The sequence below is a fragment of the Condylura cristata genome, unplaced genomic scaffold (assembly GCF_000260355.1).
Source record: "Condylura cristata isolate star-nosed mole 26May11 unplaced genomic scaffold, ConCri1.0 scaffold00034, whole genome shotgun sequence".
NCBI lineage: Eukaryota > Metazoa > Chordata > Mammalia > Eulipotyphla > Talpidae > Condylura > Condylura cristata.
In genome coordinates, this window is record NW_004567135.1 from 9047930 (window position 1) to 9069400 (window position 21471).

The 21471-nt window shown below is 52.5% G+C and overlaps 1 protein-coding gene across 16 annotated transcripts in view; it reads right to left on the reverse strand.

The window, feature by feature from the left end:
- The window catches only part of CACNA1C (calcium channel, voltage-dependent, L type, alpha 1C subunit), a 528989-nt gene that overhangs the window by 116493 nt on the left and 391025 nt on the right, over window positions 1-21471 (reverse strand). For all 16 annotated transcript variants that reach the window (XM_012732386.1, XM_012732387.1, XM_012732382.1 and 13 more), the window contains exon 9: window positions 19670-19842. In XM_012732386.1, the coding sequence (XP_012587840.1) occupies window positions 19670-19842 (173 nt within the window). The remainder of the gene's footprint in view (window positions 1-19669; window positions 19843-21471) is intronic.

Consider the following 21471-nt stretch of genomic DNA (forward strand, 5'->3'; position numbering starts at 1 on the left):
TAGACTGTGGCACGCGTGGTTTTCCTTGCTCACCCACCCCTGCGTCACCCACTTTGTGGTGGGGGCATCCGATCCCATAGAAGCTGGTCACCCCTGAAGGAAAACCGCTCGCTGCAACCACGGGTCAAGGCAGGGGCCTTCTAGACCAGGATGGTGGCGACTTCTGTATTGGAAATTCAATTCTTTGGGGCATGAATCTACTGTTTGGTTGGCCAGAGGACACTGACACAGTTCCCGAGGCCAGCTTTACCAGCAGATGGTCGCCCATAAGGGTCAAGGAATGACTTGTGCCCCACGTTCTGCCCACTCAGTCCATGGGTGGCACACCTCCATTTTAAGATTTGTGCCCTCATAGTGCAAGTACTTCCATGATGCATCTCAGTAATAACAGTTACTTCTACATAATAATAGCTCAGTTTCTTGATCTCACTACCTACCAGGCACTCGACTTATATCGAGTGATTCAAACCCCAGAACAACCCTATATAGATCAAGAAACTGAGGCTTAGAGAATTAAATCAATTATTCAAAACAACCCTAATAAGATCAAGAATTTGACCACTGGTAGGTGTTATGCTAAGTCTCCATTTAGCCACGTTGCATACTGGATGAACTGATAAAGCCCTTTCCGAATTAGAGAGGACAGGGAGCCCTGAGGATGGGCCTGGATCACTAAGCAAAGGAGAAGGGTAGAAAGGGTGGACGATGTCCTAGGGGAGAAGCCACAGAGCTCGTCATCCTGGGCACAGTGCCCCTGCCAACTTCCTGGGTGCAGAGGGGGGGCGCGATGGCAGAGCTCCGTGGTTGGGCAGCTGGGCCATGAAGCCTGGTGTCTGAGTGAGTCCTGACCGCCACTTCGGACTGAGACCTGATGTGTTGCGCCACTCTCTGGCTCAGTTTCCCGACTGCACAGTGGACATCTGAACAGACCCACCTTGCAGGGCCAGCCCTTGGCTTCACAGAGGAGAACGCCAGGTCCAGAGGCCAGTGATTCGCCCAAGGTCACTCTGCAGTAAGAGATCCAACTCTCTTTCCTAAGCCCGTGCTGACTCCGTCTCTCACTCGTTCCCTCACGCCACAGAGAGGCGGGCAGTCCACCCTTGGTAGCTGGGGCTCGACACGAGGGGCTAGCCTCCTGGTCTAGAATTCAAAAGCTCCCCCAGGGATGACTTTCACCCTTTGTGCCTGCTTCTTGCTGTTTATAACAGACAGAGCTCGTGGCTGACTCTCATTTTCTCCTGGGCTCTGTCCCCTCCCTGCTTTCTGCTGCTCCAGGTAATTCAGGCGTGATCCTGAAGGCCCTGGGCACCCACAGAGGGCAGCTGGACAAAGGAGAATGGTGCAAGGGTCGCAGCCTCGCCTTCCTGCCTGCAAGACAATTGCTGTCTTAAATTTCTTGCTGCCTCCATAACGGCATTTATGTGAAGTGACTCACTTTGGTTCCCAGCCCCATGGTGCTGCTCCGGCCCCATAATTTCACGAGTGAGTTTATGGGCAGCTGTCAGAATATCAACCAGTGGGCCCCCCTCGGTGGCGAATCTTTCTTTAATTAATCTCCCAACTCTGCTGCTTGGATACTGCAGTTCTTGCTTTGCCCTGGTGAGGATGCTGGGCTTGGTCAGTCTGGCAACACGCATCCCCACACTGTTCAGGCGAGGTCCTTAGCACGACCACTGTGCACATTTCCAGGTCTGATGCTTTGGGCCAAGGTGCAGGGGGGTGTGCACCCTTCTCTGTGTTAGTCGGGCCGTGACGATAAAGGCTCAGAGCTCAGGACCGTGTTCAGTCAGATAGGCATAGCAGCCAGAGGCAGAGATCTGGGGTACTGCAGGGCCATTTGTCAAATTCTAGAAAGAAACTGGAAAGGTTCCACGTAGACCTCATCAACATCTTCAAATATTTGACGTTTTTTCAATGGCCAGAAGATACACTCTTGCCTTGAGGTGCTCTACATGGAGCAGGCATTGAGAGATGAGAATTGTGTGTGTGTGTGTGTGGGGGGGGGATGATTTTGCCCTCAGATAGGAAACATTTTTTTTTAAGATTTATTTATCTGTGTTTACAGAACTGGGGTACAGGCCAGAGGTGCAGGGGCGGTGAGAGGGCTCACCAGAGACAGAGTGGGGAGCAGACAGGCCGACTGACGAAGTGTACTGCTCGGGGGAGCAGCGGGTGAGACAGGAGAGGCCTGCTGCGCCCTGTGGGTCAGCTCCAGGCTGGGGATCGAACTCGCAGGGAAGCGGCTGCAGCTCGCCTGCATGCTGTGCTTTAACCCGCTGTGCCACCGTGGAGGGCCCTCGATAGGAAACATTTAAAAATGCCTCGACTGCCTAGAGAGACCAGTGGCTCTCATTATTCGAAGTTTCCAAGCAAAGCCTGGATAAGCATTTATGAGGAGACTGCTGAGATTTCTTTTGCATTAGGGGAGATAAACTGAGCTTTACTAGAAGGCAGCACTCCCGCTGACGGAGCCCAGGGCTGCGGCTGCATTGGTGAGGGGGTGAGGGCTGGGCCAGTGGGAGGGGCCCTTGCCGCCCAGCTCTCTCCTTTGCTGAAGAAGTTTTTCTCTCATCAACCACTCCGCCTCTCAGATCTCAATCGCTGCCCTCCCAGGGGCCCCAGCTTGGTTCCATCCCACACACCCACCTTCCTCCCTTTTGCACCCAGCCCTTGCCTGTCCGGGCACTCTGGACACCCCACATGTGGGCAGCCTGCTCTGACACCTCCTTACAGGGTGCTTGCCAGGCACTTTGCACCGCCACTGTCTGTTCTCTGCCCTGCTGCCACCTTTCTAGAACTTTCCCTGGGCTTCGCCATATGTACCAGACCTCCTTTCCCTCTATGTCCTACCACCTTCTTGAAGCCTTCTTGAATGCCACGGTGTTGCATTTTCTTCTAGAATGTGTGTACTCCACCCTAGTCCACACACACACACACATACACACACAGCCCTTGACACCTTTCCCAGAGGGAAGCCAAGGACCCCGCACTCCAAGCCCACTAACTCCAAAACGACATCAGCAACTTATGACCAGGGGAGGGCGGTCAGCGGGGACCATCTCCGCTCCCAACCTGCAGCTGAGGACAAGGCCTCGGTGAGCAGGGCTCGCTGGTCTTCTCTGCCGTGGGCCCTGGACACTGTCCACGGCCAACGCGCCTGCATCTCTCGCTCGGGAATGGAAGGCGTGGAGGCCGCTCGGTTCTCACCTCCCCTATGCCATCTGCCATCTTCGGCTCCGCTCTGTTCTCTCGGACTGGACTGGACGCTTCCAGAAAGCTGCCGGGCCCCAGGCGGAGCCCTGAGACGCCAGAGGCGATGTGCCCCAGGGCTGGGGCTGGGGCCCAGGCGGCGGCACCCTGCACACACACACTCGCTCAGCTTTCCCCTCAGTCCCCTCTTCTCCCTCCAGGAGGGAGGGGTCAGCTTCAGGGATGACTGTCTGGGGCCGGCTGGGAGCTACCTGCAGGATCCTCCTCCCTCTGGGGAGATTCTAGGGAAGGGCTAAAACGTGGCTGCTGGTGACTGTGGCTGCTCCGGCCCACAGCAGCTGTGGGGTGGGGTTGGGGGACCCCAAGCTAGGCACAGAGAAGGAGAAACCAGCCCTATAGCAAATGTGCAAGAAGGGTCAGACTTAAACGCTGGACAATGGCACTTGCATCATTCTACCTAATGGCCTCCCTCCACTCTTCCTCCTGAGACTGAGTCTGAACCACAGGCATTATTCCCCCGCCCTCCCTCCCTCTTTCCCCTGATCTTAGAACGCTCCTTTAGTTTCTCAGGAGAGCTGGGCTTGCAGGCGAGGACGATTGTTTTTCCTTTAGAGAAGAGAAATGGTTTTTGAAACCTGGAGGTCAGAGCCCACTGTCTTCCACAAGCAAAAGGCCTGGAGGCAAGGCAGGAAGGGGGGTGCTCATGCCCTAGAAACCTGACCTGAAATGGGGGGGGGCAGGCCTGGGGCTCACGGGCCTGGAGCCGGGGCCACAGGACGGTGCCGCGTGCTCCCGCCCCACGGGAGGAGGGAGAGGACGGGGCGCAGTGGCTGTGGTCTGGATGGAGTGGTGGCCACGGTGGGCGGGGAGTGGGGGCCGACCGGGAGGCTGTGTGCACCGGGGGTGCAGGCGTGCATCACGGGCGGGGCAGACTCTCCGCTCCTGCATCGCGGGAGTCATTATTCTTAGCTAAAAAGATGTGAAGGCAGGCTACTGTCAGAGTTGGGGAACGCAGAACAGAGACAGCGGCCTATTTTTAATTCCAATCATACTGTGGGAGAGTGAGCCTCCTCGCAGAGGGGTGGCACCCAGCACAGAGGTGGCACTGGCGAGAAAAGTGGGGCTGCAGCTCAGAGGAAAGGGATGCGGGGAGAGAGGCAAGAGGAGCAGTGTCGGAGAAACTGCACGTGGCGGGGGGCGGTGGGGGGGCGTCCCGAGAGCCGGGGTCCTCTCTGCACAGCCTGCGCAGAGCAAAGCTTGGCCTGCACGAGCCCTCCTCAGAGAAGGCCCAGTGAGAAGAGGCTGCGGGAGCGCAAATGCACACCCCTGAGGGAAACTAAAGCAGGGAGGGTGGGAGGGAGCAGACAGAGAAGCAATTAGCGCTGGTAATTAACCAGGCGAGGATAATTAACAGCACCACCGGGAGGGCACTGCTGCACCCACAACACCTCAGACCAGAGTGCGGAAGTTAGGCAGCGGCAGGTGTCAGCTCCGGGGAAGGCGCGGTCTCCTCCCAACTGGATCCGCACCAAAATGGAAGGGATCTTGCGACCTGGCGTCTTCCCACAGCAGAGTACATGAAGGGGTGTGTGGGGGGAGACACTACCGGGATGCTACTGAGGCGCTTCTTGTGCAGACGGGGATGCGAGGGAGGAGGAGAGGCTTCTGGAAGCTCTGCTGGCACTGACACCCCGCCGGGAGGCTTTCAAGGCAAAGACAAAGTTTTCAGGATATTGGTTGAGGCGGCCCCCCAGGTTCTGACACGCAGGGGCCACCCCGTGGCCTCCCGCTGCCGTGCAACACAAGGACACACTCCCACTGGCTCTGGGTTACACGGCTCAAAGAAAAAGTGCCCGAGCGGGGCCCTCCCTGGTGGCACAACAGGTTAAAGTGCAGCACTACGAAGGTGGCGAGGCCGCGTCAGCACGAGTTTGATCCCCGGCCAGGGAGCTGACCCACAGGGCGCAGCAGACCTCTCCTGTCTCCCCGCTGCTCCCCTCAGCAGTGGACTTCTTCAATCTGCCTGTTCTGCTCCCCACTCTGTCTCTGGTGAATCCTCTCAATGCCCCTGTTCCTCTGGCCTGTGCCCCCAGTCTGATCTTAAAAAAAAAAAAAAATTGCCAGAGGGGGCTTCAAGGGGCCCAGGATGCTCAAGGACTTCTAGAAGTCAATTCAGTAGCACTTCTATACACGAGGAAACTGAGGCCCAGAGAAGGGAGGGTTTGTTCCAGGTGACAAGAGCTAGCTAGAGAGTGTGATAACTGAGAGCAGGCCAGGTCTCCTGACTTCATTTGGGGTCTTCTTTGCCCCCACTTCCCCTTCCTAGCCCTAGGATGAGATCTGGGGAGAAGGTCCTTGGTTCTCTGCGCTTATCTTTCCCATGCCTGACAACAGCAGAAGACGGTGGCGTCGAGAGTCAGGCAGGCCTGAGTTCGGGTCCTGGCTAAGGTTCCTACTGGTTGCCTGGCCTTGGGCAAATTATTTGAACCTCTTTCTCGTCTACAAAAAATAGAAGTAATAGTATTCATCTTGGTGGGGTAAGTGGGGGTTAATGATACTTGTAGGCATCAGAAGAGGCGCTTAGTGAATGGTGGGTGGCTGTCATCATAATACTCACTATCAATGCTCTGTGTGTGGAATGCCTGGACGCTCTCTCTATATTTTCTGGGAATGAAAAAGCAAAGCATGGTCTACAGAGAAGGATCTCAGGATCGCTTGCTTTGCATCTAAAAGGTCATATGGAGTCTGAACGTTTATCGGTGATGGCAGACGGGTTCCAGCACCAATCCCTGAAGATGGCCACGTCACCAGGCTCCCCGTAGGGTCACCAACTGCCTGGGTGTCTCCATCACCATCATCTCCTCATCGTGAAATGCTCACGAAGTTCCTCCTTATGACAGCAATTGAACTAGAGCAGGTTCCCTGCCCTGGAAATGCTTAACAGCTTGTGTGAAGACAATGTGTAAAAATCTTTAACTAAGATGAAACACAAAAATATTTAAGCACAACAGGAAAAAAGATAGATTCATTAATCTCACTTTGGTGCCTCTTGAATTCTTTTATTAACCCTCAATGAGTGCGTGTTCTGTCCGCTTACCCACCCTCTGTCACATCCAAAAAGATGGCTGGTGACCACAAGTGGGTGCCTGGTAGCCCATCCTGGCCTCCTGGATGAGGTGGGGGCAGGATAAAGGCACACGGGCCCTGGCCCTGTACAGAGGGTTTATTTGGGAAGAACTTCTGCTTCTATGAGCCAGTGACTCTAGTAAATAGAGCAACATGAGGCCTTGTCTCTAGTTTGGTTTTAAATAGATTTGGGTGGAAACATATTTTTAAATATGCAACAATTGGGTTAGTCTGATGACAAATGTCATCCCCTACCACTCCCGGAGCAACATGCCATTTCCATTAGGAGTAATGTTTCCTGGCCAGATTAAGGCATGGAAAATAATTTTTGGTCATCAACAATTCCCTTCAGTTTCACTGATCTGATTAAATTTAGCAACGGAAAAAGGAATTTACAAATTAGATGCTGTTCTCTATTTATTACCAAAATGGTTGCTTTCCACTCCATCCAGGAGATACAGTTGAGATCTCATTAAGTCTCAGCTTGTGATAACATTTACTCCGTAAATCTCCATCGCAGCCAGTGAATGAAATGAGCATTATGCCAAAGACCACATAATGGATGAAATCAAACCTCTGCCCCTTTGAAGGGAGTTGACCTTTTCAAGCCTTAAACGTATTCAGCTTTCCGGTCCTAAAGAAGCAGCTAGGAATTTATTCTTGGTACTCTCTTAACCATTTCCTGCCTGCCATTCTTAGCTGGCTAGCTGGATCCTTGAGACAGAAATAAAACAAGACTGTTTCTGACATTATCTGGACGTATTTGAAGAAGAAAGAAGACAGGTATGGTACAGAGAAAAACATAGTGACACAGCCCTCTCCTCTCCCAGAAGTTAAAAAGAAATGATGGGCCCTCCCTGGTGGCGCAGTGGGTTAAAACACAGCACTAAGAAGCTAAAGCCACTTCCTCATGAGTTCGATCCCCGCCTGCCCCGGAGGTGACCACATGGCGTGGCAGACCTCTCCTGACCTGCCGGCTGCTCCCTTCAGCAGTGTACTTTGTCGATCTGCCTGTTCTGCTCCCCAGTCTGTCTCTGGTGAATCTTCTCACCCTCCGCATTTCTGGCTTGTACCCCAGTTCTGTACGAATAAATAAACAAATCTTAAAAAAAAAAAAAAGAAATGGTGACCAAGATGAAAAATTCACCTGTAACCAGTTGAGCAAGACCTGGCTGGTCTGCGTTTAGATCTGACAGCTGGCAAGGCAGGCCCAAATAATTTTCTCCAAGTAGCAGAACTCCAAAGACTTCCAGGTCAAGGTACTATTACCTCCCTCAACTTCCACCCCTTTCTAACCATCTTTCATGCCTGCCTAGCTCCCAGGTCTGTGAAGGTGCTGGGAAATATAAGGATTCCCCTTACCAGGAGCAGAAGCAGGCAGATGGTGGAAGGTGGACAATAGACAGATATGCTACAGCATGGACAGTGAGTGCTGCTGGGGAGGGAAGGAACAGGTGTTTGGGGCACACAAAGAGGGAGTGAGGGGCAGAGGAAAGGATGGTGAGGGTAGGGCAGGTAGAAAGGGAGAGAATATATCTGAGGGGTTGGAGCAGACACAGCTCCTAAGGCTGACGGTAGACACAGGCGACATACTGGAGCTGGGTCTCTGAAGGACTCAGTGGCCTCCAGGGTTCAGGGACCCAGTGCAAGTCCAAGAGCCTGAGGACTATCGGGCTCTGAAATCAACCCAGTTCCGCTGGGGTCTGATGGACTGGAATGACCTAGTGTGGGCCCACACTCCTAGGACTAAAGCTAATATATGCCAACTTAGAATTATAGGCACAAAATGCCAGCACTGGAAGGTGCCAGACCCCTTATTTTACACACAAGGAAACTGAATGAGGCAACCTGCCATGGGGTTACTGAGCAGGGCGGGAAGTCAGGTGGCCTGTTTTTCTCAGGTTCCACTGGTTTCACAACACACCGTGACTGTCATGACCCAAAGTCTGGCATCCAGTTAGGGGAGAAAGAGGAGGGTCATTTGCTTCCTATAGGTGGAGTCTAACTCAGCTACTCAAGGATGACTTTAAAAAAAAAAACATGATTTATGTATACAAGAACTGGGGTACAGGCCAGAGGTGTAGGGGGTGAGAGAATTCACCAGAGACTGAGTGGGCAGCAGAACAGGCAGATCAATAAAATATACTGCTGAGGGGAGCAGCAGGAGAGACAGAAGAGATCTGCTGCGCCCTGTGGGTCAGCTCCTTGGCCGGGGGATTGAACTTGTGCTGTAGTGCTTCACAGGGCTGAGACTTAGATGCTTGTGCCACCAGGGAGGCCTAACCAAGGATGACTTAGTGGATTACTAGAATCAAGCCATGAAGAGATTATGGAAATGATAATGGAAATTATTTCATATCATCTCAGAAGTTCAAGAAGAAGCTGTACAAATTTTACTGAGACCTTCCTGGCCCGTCATGGGGCATGGAGGGTGAGGCCTCTCCCGGGGCCTCACCTTCCACCTCTGAGGGGACAGCGCGCCCTTTCTCTCTGCCTCTGCTGGGCACAGCAAACATCACGAAAGCTGCCAGCCAGCCCAGCTGACGGAAGCAAATATGAATAAATACAAGAGCATAGCGTGGCACATTCCTGACAGGAAAGGTCCTCAGTCTCTTCTGGCTCAAGTGTAGGGTGTGTGTGCTGGTGTTCCTTGTTGTTATCAGAGGGTTTTGTGGCTATAATGCTCCAGTGTGGGATATCTTTACCATACCTCATGAATCACTGGAATTGAGATATAACGGCTGGACAGGTTGAGCTGACGCTTGGAATGGGGAAGGTAAACAATGGCTTTTCGTCTTCAAGCAGGCCTGCCAAGCATATAATTAAGGCTCTCACCTTGTCAGCGTGCTGTTGAGAACAGATCTATAATCTCACCCCCAAGTGAAGGGAAGTCAGGTTCCGGTGCAGTCGTAATAATTCTTTAACAGCTTTTGGCTGTGTTTTTATTTTCTCTTGACCTCAGATCTTGGAATGTTTGTGTTTCTATATATGAGGTACTCCCGGAAGTCTTCCACGCGAGAAGTAGGATATGTCAGTCAAAACCAGGTTTATGCTTGGCAAATAATTTTTAGAACATGATTTAGGAGGTATCAAAGGCTCCTCTGTCTAGACTTTAAAAAAAACTTCATGTTCTTACATTTTTCATAAGACCTACCACTGAAGAATCTTATCAAAATTCATATATATCAAAATTTAAGTCTGCAACAGAATATTAACAGAAAAGATGAGACTTGAAAGTCCTTTCATCGATGTTCTCTCTAAGGAATCACCCTTGAAAAATTTTGTGTGGTAATTTTGGTCAATCTGATAAACGAATGGGAATTAAATCTAAATTATGATGAATATAGTTGTTTTTTTTTTTATGAATTTGAGTAAGTGGCTAAATCTTTTGCTTCCTTTCCCCTCCTCACGCTACCTGGCAATATCTCTGGCAATCACATCCTATTGTTACTCTGGTCTACCTCTGCAATATTTGCTAGAGACTGTTCCCGGACTATGTTTTGAGAATAGGGTCTTGAGTGCAAACACATTTTCTTGCTCATCCTGTCTTTGAAAAAGGGTGGTTCAGCCCTTCCGGGAAAATGTGCCTACTGGTAGATCCAGGCAGGAAGCAGGAGGAGGCAAGTTTATAGTTTTTCCAGAGAGCTCCAAGTTTAGACTTGAAGTTGGGTGTTTGGAAAGAAACAAAACTGCTTGTTCTCCTCTGAGAGCCTTTGCCCTGTCCTGTTTGTGACCTTTGAGCACAATCTGTGTTCTGTCCTGAGACAGGGTTGAAACCTGCATGCGTCTCTAACAGAAAGCAAATCTATAAGCACCGGGATCAGGGAGGAAACCTACAGACAGACTCGGTTCCCTAGCCCCCACTCTACTCCCCAAGATCTTAGCATGCTCTGGATTTCTGATTATGATGGTACCACCTACAGGAATCTGGGGTTTGGCACAGGGACGAGAAAGGTAGTCGCACTGGACTGATATTTGTTCCTCCCCATGTTTCTCCCCCACCTCCCTATCTACATGTTAAAACTCTATCCCAGTGTGATAATATTTGGAGATGGGCCTTTTGGGGGTGTCATTAGGTGACGGGATTAGTACCTTATAAGAAGAGGTCAGGGGCTAGCTAGTGCTGGCTACTATGAGAGGTCACAACACCGCCCCTCTGGAAGGAAGCCAGGAGAAAGGCCCTCACCAAGAATGGGGTTGTGCTGGTATCCTGACCTCCACCCTCCAGAACTGTGGCAACTGACCAGGGTTGACACCAGTCTATGGTCACTCGCCATGGCAGCCCCCACTAAGAAAGAAATGATGCCTGCCCCCTTGCCAGCTCTCACTCATCCCGTCAGCCCAGCCCAGCTGCTATTTTGCCTTCTGTTTTGAAGAATTCTATCCATCTTCCCCGGACCACCCCTTCCAAGGAGCAAGACCCTTAAGATAATTCTCTGCTGCTGCCGCCAATCAAGCTGAGGTCTCTGTACCTCTAACCACGAGACTTAAGTGCTAAGTGATCCCAGAGATTAATAGTCCAGCACTTACAGCAGGTACTACAGTTATTTAAGAGGACGGAATCTTTTCCTATTCTAAGGGAGCATAAATCTTTCTGGAAACATTGGCGCTATCACCAGAGGCATGTGCATTTCCATTTGATGAAGTAATCCTGAAGGATAGGGCCATCGAAACACGGTGTTTGGGGTTGTTACTCAACTTTTTTCCATCAGCCACTTCATCACGAGGGCAGGGATTAAACAAGGGGCTCCCCTGGGATTCGGCGCAAGGTACCTTTTAGGGAAGGGGCAGCTTGTGGGCGTGTCGCTAGCCAGGGCAGAAGAGAGCCCTGTGACCAGACTTTGTGTAGCAGGGAGGAAGGACAGGGTGGGGCACCCCAGAGACAGGACACAGCGGCAGCAGGGTGGCCCCTCAGGGCAGCAGCCACCTTTGCCACCCTCCCTCCAGCCCCCGGTCTGAGAGAGCACATGTGATTTCTCCAAAGGCGCTTGGTGAGAGTGAGGTGTCTCTGGGCCCCCTGGAATCTGCACGCGGTGGCCCATGGGAGGCCTTTCCAATACGCGCCGAGACTCATTTCAGCACCAAAGGCCCTTAAACTAGCCCCTGCTCTAGCGTCTCCCCCGTCCGGTTCGTCATCCAGTCGGCACATGACCTTCCCACAGGGACTCGCACCTCCGCCTAAGTCCCTTCAGGGGCTCTTCTTCGTCAGCAGGAGAGTCCACACGTCAGCCCGTGGGCCGGCCTCAGCCCTCCTTTCCAGCTTCATCTCTGGCTTCTCTCTGAGTGCCCTGGACAAAGTCGCTTCCTTCCAACCTTCCTCTTCCCTCCACACCCCCCTTTCTCCAGCCCCCTCCTCTTTCCTCCATTTGCTACCACACTTTACACACCAGCTCCTCAGCTCACAATGTCATTTTTCATCCTTTTGACCTTGAGAATTGCTACCAATTTTGGGGTGGCCGACACTGCGCTGTGTCCACCCAAATCCAGTTCCTTGGCCCCTTGGGCACTTGGCTGGACTGAGCTTGCCAGTCACCCTGGAAGCAGGTGGAGCCAACAGCTGAGTTCTGGCGGAGCCAACAGCTGAGTTCTGGCCAGTGGAGATGGGTGCAGCCCCCAAAGCCCAGGCCCGGCCCCCACGCTGGCCAGATGGGGGTCCATGGAGACCTCACTGGCCCAGGCTGGCACAGCTACCACAGTGGGGGAGGTCTGGTCGCTGAAGGCAGTGCTGGTGAACTCCCCTTCTGGATTAAACCCGTTGGCTATATTAAGTGAAGGAGACTTGATCTGGGGTTTGTGTGTGTGGGGGGCTGTTTATCGCAACAGTCAGCCCATCCTGACTGCTGAGGTGTCAGCCCTCCAAAGCATTCTCCGGGTGGGCAGCCCTTCCCACTCCTGCTGACGATTCTCTCTGCTCTGTACTCCTCCAGTACCTCTCTCATGTCTTCCACTCACTGCTGGAACCTGTTTACTTGTGCCACCCGGAACCTGTCTCCTTAACTAGGCTGTAAGTGCCTTTAGGACACAGGCTGTGTTTATTTAGCTCGGTATTCTGATGTCCAGTTGGGTCTTAAATATGTGTTGAAGGGACGTGCCAATGCTCCCTCAAGCAGGGAGGACGGCCCGCCATGGCGTGTGACCTCGGGGGTCTGCTCCAGACTGTCCTGCTCTGAGGCCAGCGGTTGGTTTCCGTGTGCTTCCACTGGCCTCCTGCGGCCTGGGGCCTGACGATGGAGAGAGCATGGGCGAATCTCCCCCCATCACCAGATGATAACTTTCCACATCGGCAAGCATGCACAAGGCGGGAGCTGTCACTGTCTGTCCTCCACGCGCAACCTTCTGACAGGTGATCTGTCTTGATGTGACCTGGGGTTTTTATCTCCCAGTGTTTACGCGGAGGGAGTGAGGGTAGGTGGCGGGAGTCAAGGTCGGCTCTGCAGGGCACTCTGTTTGGGGGCTGAGCGCTGGTCATCGGAGGGGTGGATCAAAGGGAACTTCAGGATGACTCATCTCCCTGCAAGCCTGCAGCTCCCAGGTGTGTGGCTCTGTTTGCAAAGCACCAAACTGACATCCAATCAGTGCTGCACTGGGAGGCGACCCTGGTTTAGGCTGGCTCTGTCACCCCGTGCCCTACAGGTCTCCATGGACTTGCGTTTGGTCAGCAGAGAGGGAGAGAAAGTGTTTGTGTGTGTAACTAGGTTTAGCCGGAAGACTGCAGCAGAGCTGTCTGCACTCAACCTGCCTCTTTGTGCTTCTCACACCTTCACGGCTTGGCCCTACGCTCCCTAGAACCTCCTACCTGGAAGGGTGCTGGGCCCGGGAGGGGCGGGGCACAGGTGACTGCTGCCGGCCACCTTGTCAACCTATGACACAGCGGACCCCAGACACCTTTGCTGCCCTAAAGCAGGCATGGGTAGGCCGCAAAGTCCCCCCCCAAAACCTCTTCACTCCTCCAGAAGTAACTCATCTCCGTCTTCCTTCAGTGAGAAGACAGGCATGGCCTCCTGACACTTCTAAGTCTCAAGCTTTAGCTGCAGCCGGTTTTGATGAAAAAGATGGACGGCAGCTTATGGAGATGGGGCTGGCAGGCTGCCTGCTCCCTGTACCCTGGCCACTGCCCCGGGATTGCTCTTCCTTTGCCCCCAGGCCGAGCCCTGGCATCCACATGCCGTCAGACAGACGGCGCTGCGTCCCGAAGACAGCGGCACTAGCCATGGAGAAGTGCCCTGGTCCCTTCTGGGACACAAAGCCCTCTGTGCCCACTCCCGGCACCCACCAGGGGACTCAGAACTAGAAGAACATGACCTCAGTGGATGGCAGCCCTGCTAGTCGGCAGCATCTCTGGGCACAGCACCTCTCCTCTCCCCAGCCCCTGCCCCTGCTCTGTGCCTGTGCTGGGGGTTCCAGGTTCATGGGCCAGGTCTCAAATGGCTCTTCCAGCAGTGGAGCATGGTTCAGGGCTAGTGGAGAGCAGATGTGTATCTGAAAGCACTCTGAAAGGAAGTCATTAATGACGCTGCCAGGAAGTCACTCCTGAACAGATCGAACAGCAGCCTACTCAAGGCCGGTGACAGTCTGTTCAGTGACAGGTGGCTCAAAGCGAGGCAAAGAGGCTTTGCCAAATCCCGTTCAGGGACACACACCCTCAGGCGCTGGTGCAGGATCCCACCCGGGGCTGTGTCAGGTGTAGCAACACAAGGCTGAATTAAAGGCAGCGGGCTGAGGAACCCACCAGGGGCCTAGAAGACAGCAATGTGGGGGGCCTGCCCCGAGAGCCCCGGAACTCAGGGGGAGTCAGGAGAACTGCTGGGGGGGACATCCAGGGAGTCTTTCTTGGGAAGAGACTTGGTGTGGTGGGGAGAATCCTGCCCGGGGGTCAGGTGCCTGCATGGGGGTCGGGGCCGTGGGAATCAGTAGGTACCCACTTCCTAATAATTAGCCTAGGCGAGCTGTTCCCATCTTGGGTCCCAGTTTCCTCACCTGATATCTAAAGCCACTTCCTAGTTGCTCAGGGCTTTGCTTAGCACGAGCTGAGCGCTCTTGGAAGGACATTAATGGGGCTGCAAGTAGGTTTCTGCTTTCATCCCTTGGCACGGATCAGGATGGCCCCCTGAATGCATGATAATTCACTGGTGCAGAGGCAGAGAGGATAGGAAAAACGACTGCAAGATTCTTCAGTGCCACCCAAGTCAGAGGCTTGGTGGGGTGGCTGGAGAAATCTGGACTTGTGGCAAGCCCTGATCACGGGCTAACGTAGGGTCAATGCGGACTGTATTGATTAAAATGTTCTTTTCTTTTTTAAAGCCCAAATAATGATACACATGCCCTTGACACGTGCATCAGAGACACGGAGAGACTGCTCTCGAGCCACAGGGGCCCTTCCGTGGGCAACCTGCACACTCCGTATTTCAATAATGCACTCTTCCCGACTCCACGGGGCATGCAGCCCCGCGCGGCTCTGCTGGTTAATGATGATTGCAGAAGTGGCTCCCGAGTCACATAACTGAGCGCCACCGGTGTAAATATTTAATCCTGCTGATCTATGTGGAAAGGCAATGTTTTGGTTCCACCGTCTGTCTGTCTTTTATAGGCTCATCCACTGAAATGTCTGTCTCACTGCAAGCTTTAGAGGGCTGGGACTGCATTTAAATCATCTTAATGACATGAAAGAGAGTCCCATGCGGGTAGGTAGTTAATAAATGCATCTTCTGATCTTGAGGAGGAGAGACAAAGAGAAGAAATTCCCATCTTGATATCTTCCTTTACAGCTTCTCCCTCCACGGCCTGGCCTGCAATGGGACTTGACCGGTGGGCAGGAAAACAGACCCTTCACCCAGAGCAGGGCTTCTCACTGCAGACCACGCGTCTGTGCAGCCCAGGGGAGGGGGGGTCGCGCCTGGTGCTTCCCAGAGGGTGCTCTGCAGCCGGGAGGGCATGGAGAGGGGAGGGGCTCGGGGGTCTTGAAGCCCCGGGGCTTCTGCTTTGAAAGGAGCACCAGGTAGCAGGCCCCCAGGGCTGCTCCCAACTATCCTGTCTTTTTGGCCCTGAAATGACTTGAGTGTGACATTCTCATTCTTCTTCAGTTGTCTGGAACCAAGAGCAGAGGCAACTGGTAGATACTGAAGCGACTGTGGCCGCAATGGAACACTGACCTTTGGGCCACAGGCAGACAGGACTATGTCCGTCTCTGCCTCTCCCCTTCGGGATGGCTGGCAGCTGGCCATGCCGGCTGGGCAAGAGGTCTGCAGAGCAATGCTTCATGCATCTGGGAAGCACGGAACTCAAGGGGCTCATGAAATAAGCCTGATGTGTGCTCAAGGTTTGGCCATCTCTTGCCGGAGTGCCATGACCTGTTCCCCCTGGTCTCCAGCTGAGCTGTCAGCACTCTGTGCCTCTCAGGGGCGCAGGCACTTGGCCCCCACCAGATGACCACTTTGTCTTTCCTCCAATCTCTCTGATCATACTTTTCTAAGTCTTCTTGGCGGGGAGGATCAATTCCCCTTGTCTCCGCGTGGATGTCAAAAGGTGTGACCTACTAACAGTCCAAGAGGGTTTCCTTGATATCCCTGTCTTGGCATTTCTTCCTCGGCAAGCTTCCCTAGATCTGTAAGTGATAATCCATTTCAAGGTTGTGCAGGGCAATTGCCTGGATGATCTCTGACTACTCCCTCGCTTATAGCCCACGTTCAGCAAGTGTCATTCCAGAGTTTGACCTGGCTGCCGACCTCACCCATGTCCACCTTCACTTCATTTTGCACACAACACCCCAGGGGGGCTGGCTTTGGGTGTCAGCCATGTCACGTCTCAGCTCGAACCTGCCAGAGGCTCCTTGGCTCACTCCCAGTTTATAGAATGATTTTAATGATCTCTCCTTGGTTACCTGAGCCTCACCTTTTCCACTCACATTACCCCCACCCCCTCTGTTCCTCAGATCCATCAGAAACACTCCTACCTCTGAGACTTTCCACTGTTTCCTCTGTCTGGAATGTTCCTTGCCAAATATCTACACGGTTCATTTCTTTACTGACTTCAAGTCTTCATTCACATGCCACTTCTCAGTAAGATAGTCCTGGCCCCCTCCCCTGAAATGACAACCTCTCACCACCCCTTTCCCTCCACCTCATTATTTCTGCCAGTCTTCCTGGTGCTTCCTGCTCTCTGACATGCTATGTGATTGCCAGTCTCCTGACTAGAACTTAAGTTCTGTGAAGACAGGGGCATTTCACTGTTTTGTTCATTGCTGCCAGCCTAGTGCCTGGCACAGAGTAGACCTTGAATCGGTGGATGGGTGGAAGGTAGGGTGTTATAGCAAATGAACTGGAATGTATTTCTGTATGTTATTAATATTTACTGGCTACTTCATTTACTAATTACACAGAGAAATGTCTCCCAACTAGGCCCTTTCTCTCTGTGATCAACTCCACTGTTGTTTCTTCTACTGCCTCAGTGGTTTTTATAGCTCTTCCTAGGCATGTTCAGCTTCTGCATAATGGGGTGTCATTGAATTATTCCTGCACTGGCTCTGTCCCCTGCGCCTTATACTAGCCTCGGGGTGAAGCATTAGTCACAACAGCATTGATAAGGAGTGATCATACCTGTTTTGCTTTAAAAAAGCTATCTAGTTTCTGAGCTGAAAAGAATCAGCAAATACACTATATTATCACCTTGGAGCAATGACTGAAAGGCTAAGATACCACTTTCATTGAAACAGACATACCATTTGTGGCAACATCCTTCCTCTATATTTGTTTCAAAGGACAAACACATGTTTTGAAGACAAGAATATAGTTTCCCAGCTGCAGACTTGCTTTTTCTGCCAATCGATCCGTTTTCCAATGCCTTCATAATGCAATCACATCAACTGCGTCAGCTGGACCTCCCCAGTACACCTGGTCTCTGCTCCCTTCCTACGTCTCGCAAGCATGCCACAGCACATGCCACTTCATGCTCTCGATTCTTTTTTTGGGGGTATGCATCCCTTGCCCCATGCCCCTACCACTGTTCCACCACCATATCCATGACAGAAGGAGGCAGGCTCCACGCCACCCTCCTAGGCAGGGCTGGTGGAAGACAATGAGCAGACCCTGCAGGTTCCTCCAGTCATAAGGTAAAAAGTCCATGGTGAGAGCAACGGAGTCTCCAGAGGCTGCTTCCATCCATATCCAGGAGGATGAAAACCCTGGCCGTGCTCTGTCCTGCAGGGTGGGGTGGGCAGTTCATTACGCTCTTCCCAGGGCTGGGCCAGAAACACAGGTAGATGGGCCTTGTCAATGTCACCTGCTCCAGCAGCAGAGAAATGTGCTCCAGGCTGCGGACTCCCCACAGGTTACTCACTGAATGGCAAGGCAGGGGAGAACATACTTCTCCTTGGAAGCTTTGGCTTTAGGTAGAATAACCATGCATTTCTGGGGTAGGCAAGCCGCAGATACTGCATGTCTTTAATAATATGCCATGAAATGTGCTTAGCACCATTAATCATGAACTAGGGGATCCCCTAATGTAAGGAGAAGAAAACAGCCAAATGCCAGCTCTTAAGTGTCAGGAGTGAGCTTCTCACGGGCCACAGTAGCCATCGCTAGTCAAGCGAGCACTCCACCATCGCGTCAGCAGTGGGGTAGACACTGAAGACCCTCTGTGGCCCCGGGGCTCACTGCCATCATTCATCAAAGGCCTAATTTTGCAAAACTACTTAGGAGGGCTCGAGGCGGCCTCAGGTTGCTTAACTGGGTTGTTACCTCTCCCTTGTTTGTGTGTTTTAATTTTGTATTTGCCTCTTGAGCAGAGTCATCAGGAAGCGAGTCGTTGATAGAGGTATTAAATCAGCCTTTGAAATGTGGGAGCAGAGACTGCGTTCTGTGTCAACGTCTCTGGCTGTCTTCTTCCCTTCTTTCTCCTCCCGTTCCTTCTCCCTGATTCCCAGGCAGCAGTGAGATACGCGTAAGTGGACGTCAGTCAGGGGGGTTTGAACACAATGGGTAGGACAAATGACTGCTCACACGGCCGAGAAACCAGACTCCCTAGGTTCACACGCGTGTGCGCAGGTTCAGGCACGCACCCACAGGACTTAGGGTACCCCCACGGGACTTAGCACCCTAACCAGATACCATCATGTTCCTGGGACAGCTCTCCTCACAGCTTTGACCTGCCTGCTCCTGAAGGATGGAAGTGTACGAGCAATAGTAGTGGACACCGGCTGTCCCTCGGCCGGTCTCCCTAAACGTGGTGGGTGCTCCCATCTCCCACTTGGCTTAGGGGACATTTCTGGTTTCCTGCCCTAACCTGCCTCACGCCATACAGCAAACCTGATTGGCTGTTGAAGCCACTTGGCTCCTTGACTACCCTAGAGGCTCAAAGTCTAGGAATAAGGTTTTCAGCCAGGCTGCTTGAGAGGACCGGCGTGACCAACTCGAACACGCGACCAGAAAGGAAGATGCACACGGGAAGAGGAGAGGAAGGGCGGGGCTGGGCCACAGCTGAGTCAGGCGAGGCAGAGGGAGACCGAGCTAGCCCAGTGTTGCCAAGTGGGCCCTGCACCGCCGTCCCCTGGAGGGGCTGCTCGGACACAGGGTTTGAGACCCCACCCCAGATTTTCTGAGATAGGAGATCTGAAGTGGGGCCCCCGAGTTTGCATTTCTGGCAATTTCCCAGGAGATACTAGTGCTGCTGGCTTCCGCTGAGGACTGTCAGGCTAATCCAGTGAAAGTCGGGAACTCCAGGGCACCCCGTCTTTCCCACTGGTGGGAGTCACTACGATCTCTTCACTTGCAGCCCAGCAACGGACAACCGAACAATCTAGGTGGACCCCAGAGCAAGCAAGGGCTTCAGTTCAGTGCCTAAAGTCTGATGACCTTCTGTCAAATCCCCCTGGGCTTTCCAACCCTCCCGCTTAGCACGTCTCCAGACCTGACCTCCGTAGGAGAAACCTCTGGCTCCCTTCTTTTGAGAAAGCTCAGTGGCACCCGGAAGTCGATTGTACAGGGCGTGAGAATCCGATTTTCCAGTTGTTGCTTGGGGGAAGTTGCTCCTTTTGAACAAACCTGGAGCAAGAAGCTGGCCCCTGCCCAAAGAGAGGGGGCCTGGAGGAACATGTCCAGTTTGAAAATAGAACCCATCATACCAAGATCTCAACTGTCTCTTACGATCAAGGGCTCTAAAAGGAACGCGAGGATTTCCAGAGCAACAGCAGTTATAGCACACCCAGGAGTAATTTCTAAGAGCAGCAAATAATCACAACCAGTGAGGCCCGCTCTGCTCCTGGAAGACAGACAGGCTGTAAAGGAAGACCTGTCTCCTCCTGCTCCAGAAACCTAGCCCAGGATGGAGGGGGGCTGCTTACTGTTTCGGGGCTTCTCCTCATCCATGCCTTCATCCTCGTTCTCGGGGTCGATGTCTTCTGCCTGAGTGATCCAGTCCAGGTACCCTTTAAGGTCCTCTTCCAGTTGCTGCTTCTCTCGCAGCTTTTGGAAGTCCCCCCGAGCCTTGGCCTTCTCCCTCTCTTTGGAAAACTCTCTGGTGAGAGAGCAGAGTGGGCAGAGCAGGGGAGTGCAGAAGAGGAGGGCACCGGTGGGCATGCGGGAGAAATGGAGACAGGAGGAAACACAAGTGTTAATTGTGTTGCACTAGGGAGCAGCCCCACACCCCGACTCCCCACAGACAGCTCCCTCTAGCACCCCAGTTTCGTCTTTTCTCTCACTGACTTTCTCTCAGAAAGTCACTGACGGGGACATTCTTGACCCAGGCCACGAGGGTATCAAGGGATGGATTAAGTCCATTTCCCTTTATTCTGGATCCTGACCACAGACTTTGCCTTTTAATAACAACTGTTCTCCAGTGGCCTGGAAGCCCCTTCCCAACAATAACCAACCCCCTCCATGACAGCTGTAGGTCATGCATTTGCATCTGAAAAATTTCCCAGGTGTCTCCAGGTGAACAGAGGTGTTGGGACACCCGTTGGCCCATACTGGGTCTTGAGAGCCTCTGTGCTCAGCTCTGCTCGACTCTGGCTTCAGTGATGTCTCCTTGGTGCCTTGAAATTGGCCATGGTAGGAATATTTACACCATGGAAATTGGCAAATGTTATAAACCAGACCTTTTCCCCCCTCAAAGAGCCAGTTGCTAAATAGTTACCAGTCCAATACCCTGGAGATTTAATCTCCTTAAGCTCTGTTCTCATTACTGGAGTTCGTTCTGCCACTCTTAGTATGCCTGGAAGGATTTCCAATCTAGAGAAAGTTCTTTCCCACATGGAGACAAGTGAGGATTCCAAACACAAGAAAATGTCCTGGGGGCTGCCCTTGTGCTTAGAGAAGATCTAATCAAAATGGAAAAATATATAAAATCAAGATGATATAAATGTTAAATGATGCATTCAGTTTAAAGTAATAATGAGTAGAAATTGGAATTGGATAGGGATTTTCTGGAAAAAGGGTCTACTGAAAAATTTGTCAGAATGGCGATTTCTGTTCTATTTTCTAGGATTCTGTCCTTACTTTCTCTCTGGCTTCCAATTTATTTCGTGAGCAAGGAAGGGGCTGGCAGGAGAAGGCTAACTCTCAACTCTGAATGCAACTCTATGCCTTTTCTTCCAAAATAAGCAGACTGGAGCATGTCTGATATTCAAAACACGGTCTATGGGAGGAGGGACAAGGCGGTGGTGATGGTGGGGGACGGGGTTGTGCATGTCACAAGCACTGGGCATCTCGGTTAATTCTTGGAGAGAGTGACTCTGCTTTTGCTCACCAGGAAGTGGCTAGCTCAAGGAAGGAGGCTGCAGAAACCTCCTTGAAGGGATTCCTTGGACCAGCCAAACATGCCACAGGGAACAGCACACTGGAAGGACGGTCACACCAACAAGCCACAAGAGGACCCGGACTCAGCTCTGGAGTCCACCTGGTCCCGCAGGGCAGGCTTGACCACCGTATCGTGGCGCAGTGCTTGCACTTTGCTTGAGCTGCATGGGAGGGCACAGGCGTTAGCACTCGCCATTTCTGTGGTGGGGGTGGGGTGGGGGGACTAAGGAACTTTTTAATTGGGAGATGTGGGGCTCTCAAGCTAACGAGTTCTCTTCAACTGCTGCCTTAATGACGCTCTAGTTTGGATGGAATTTTCTTCTTAAATTTGATTGAATCCAATTCTAAT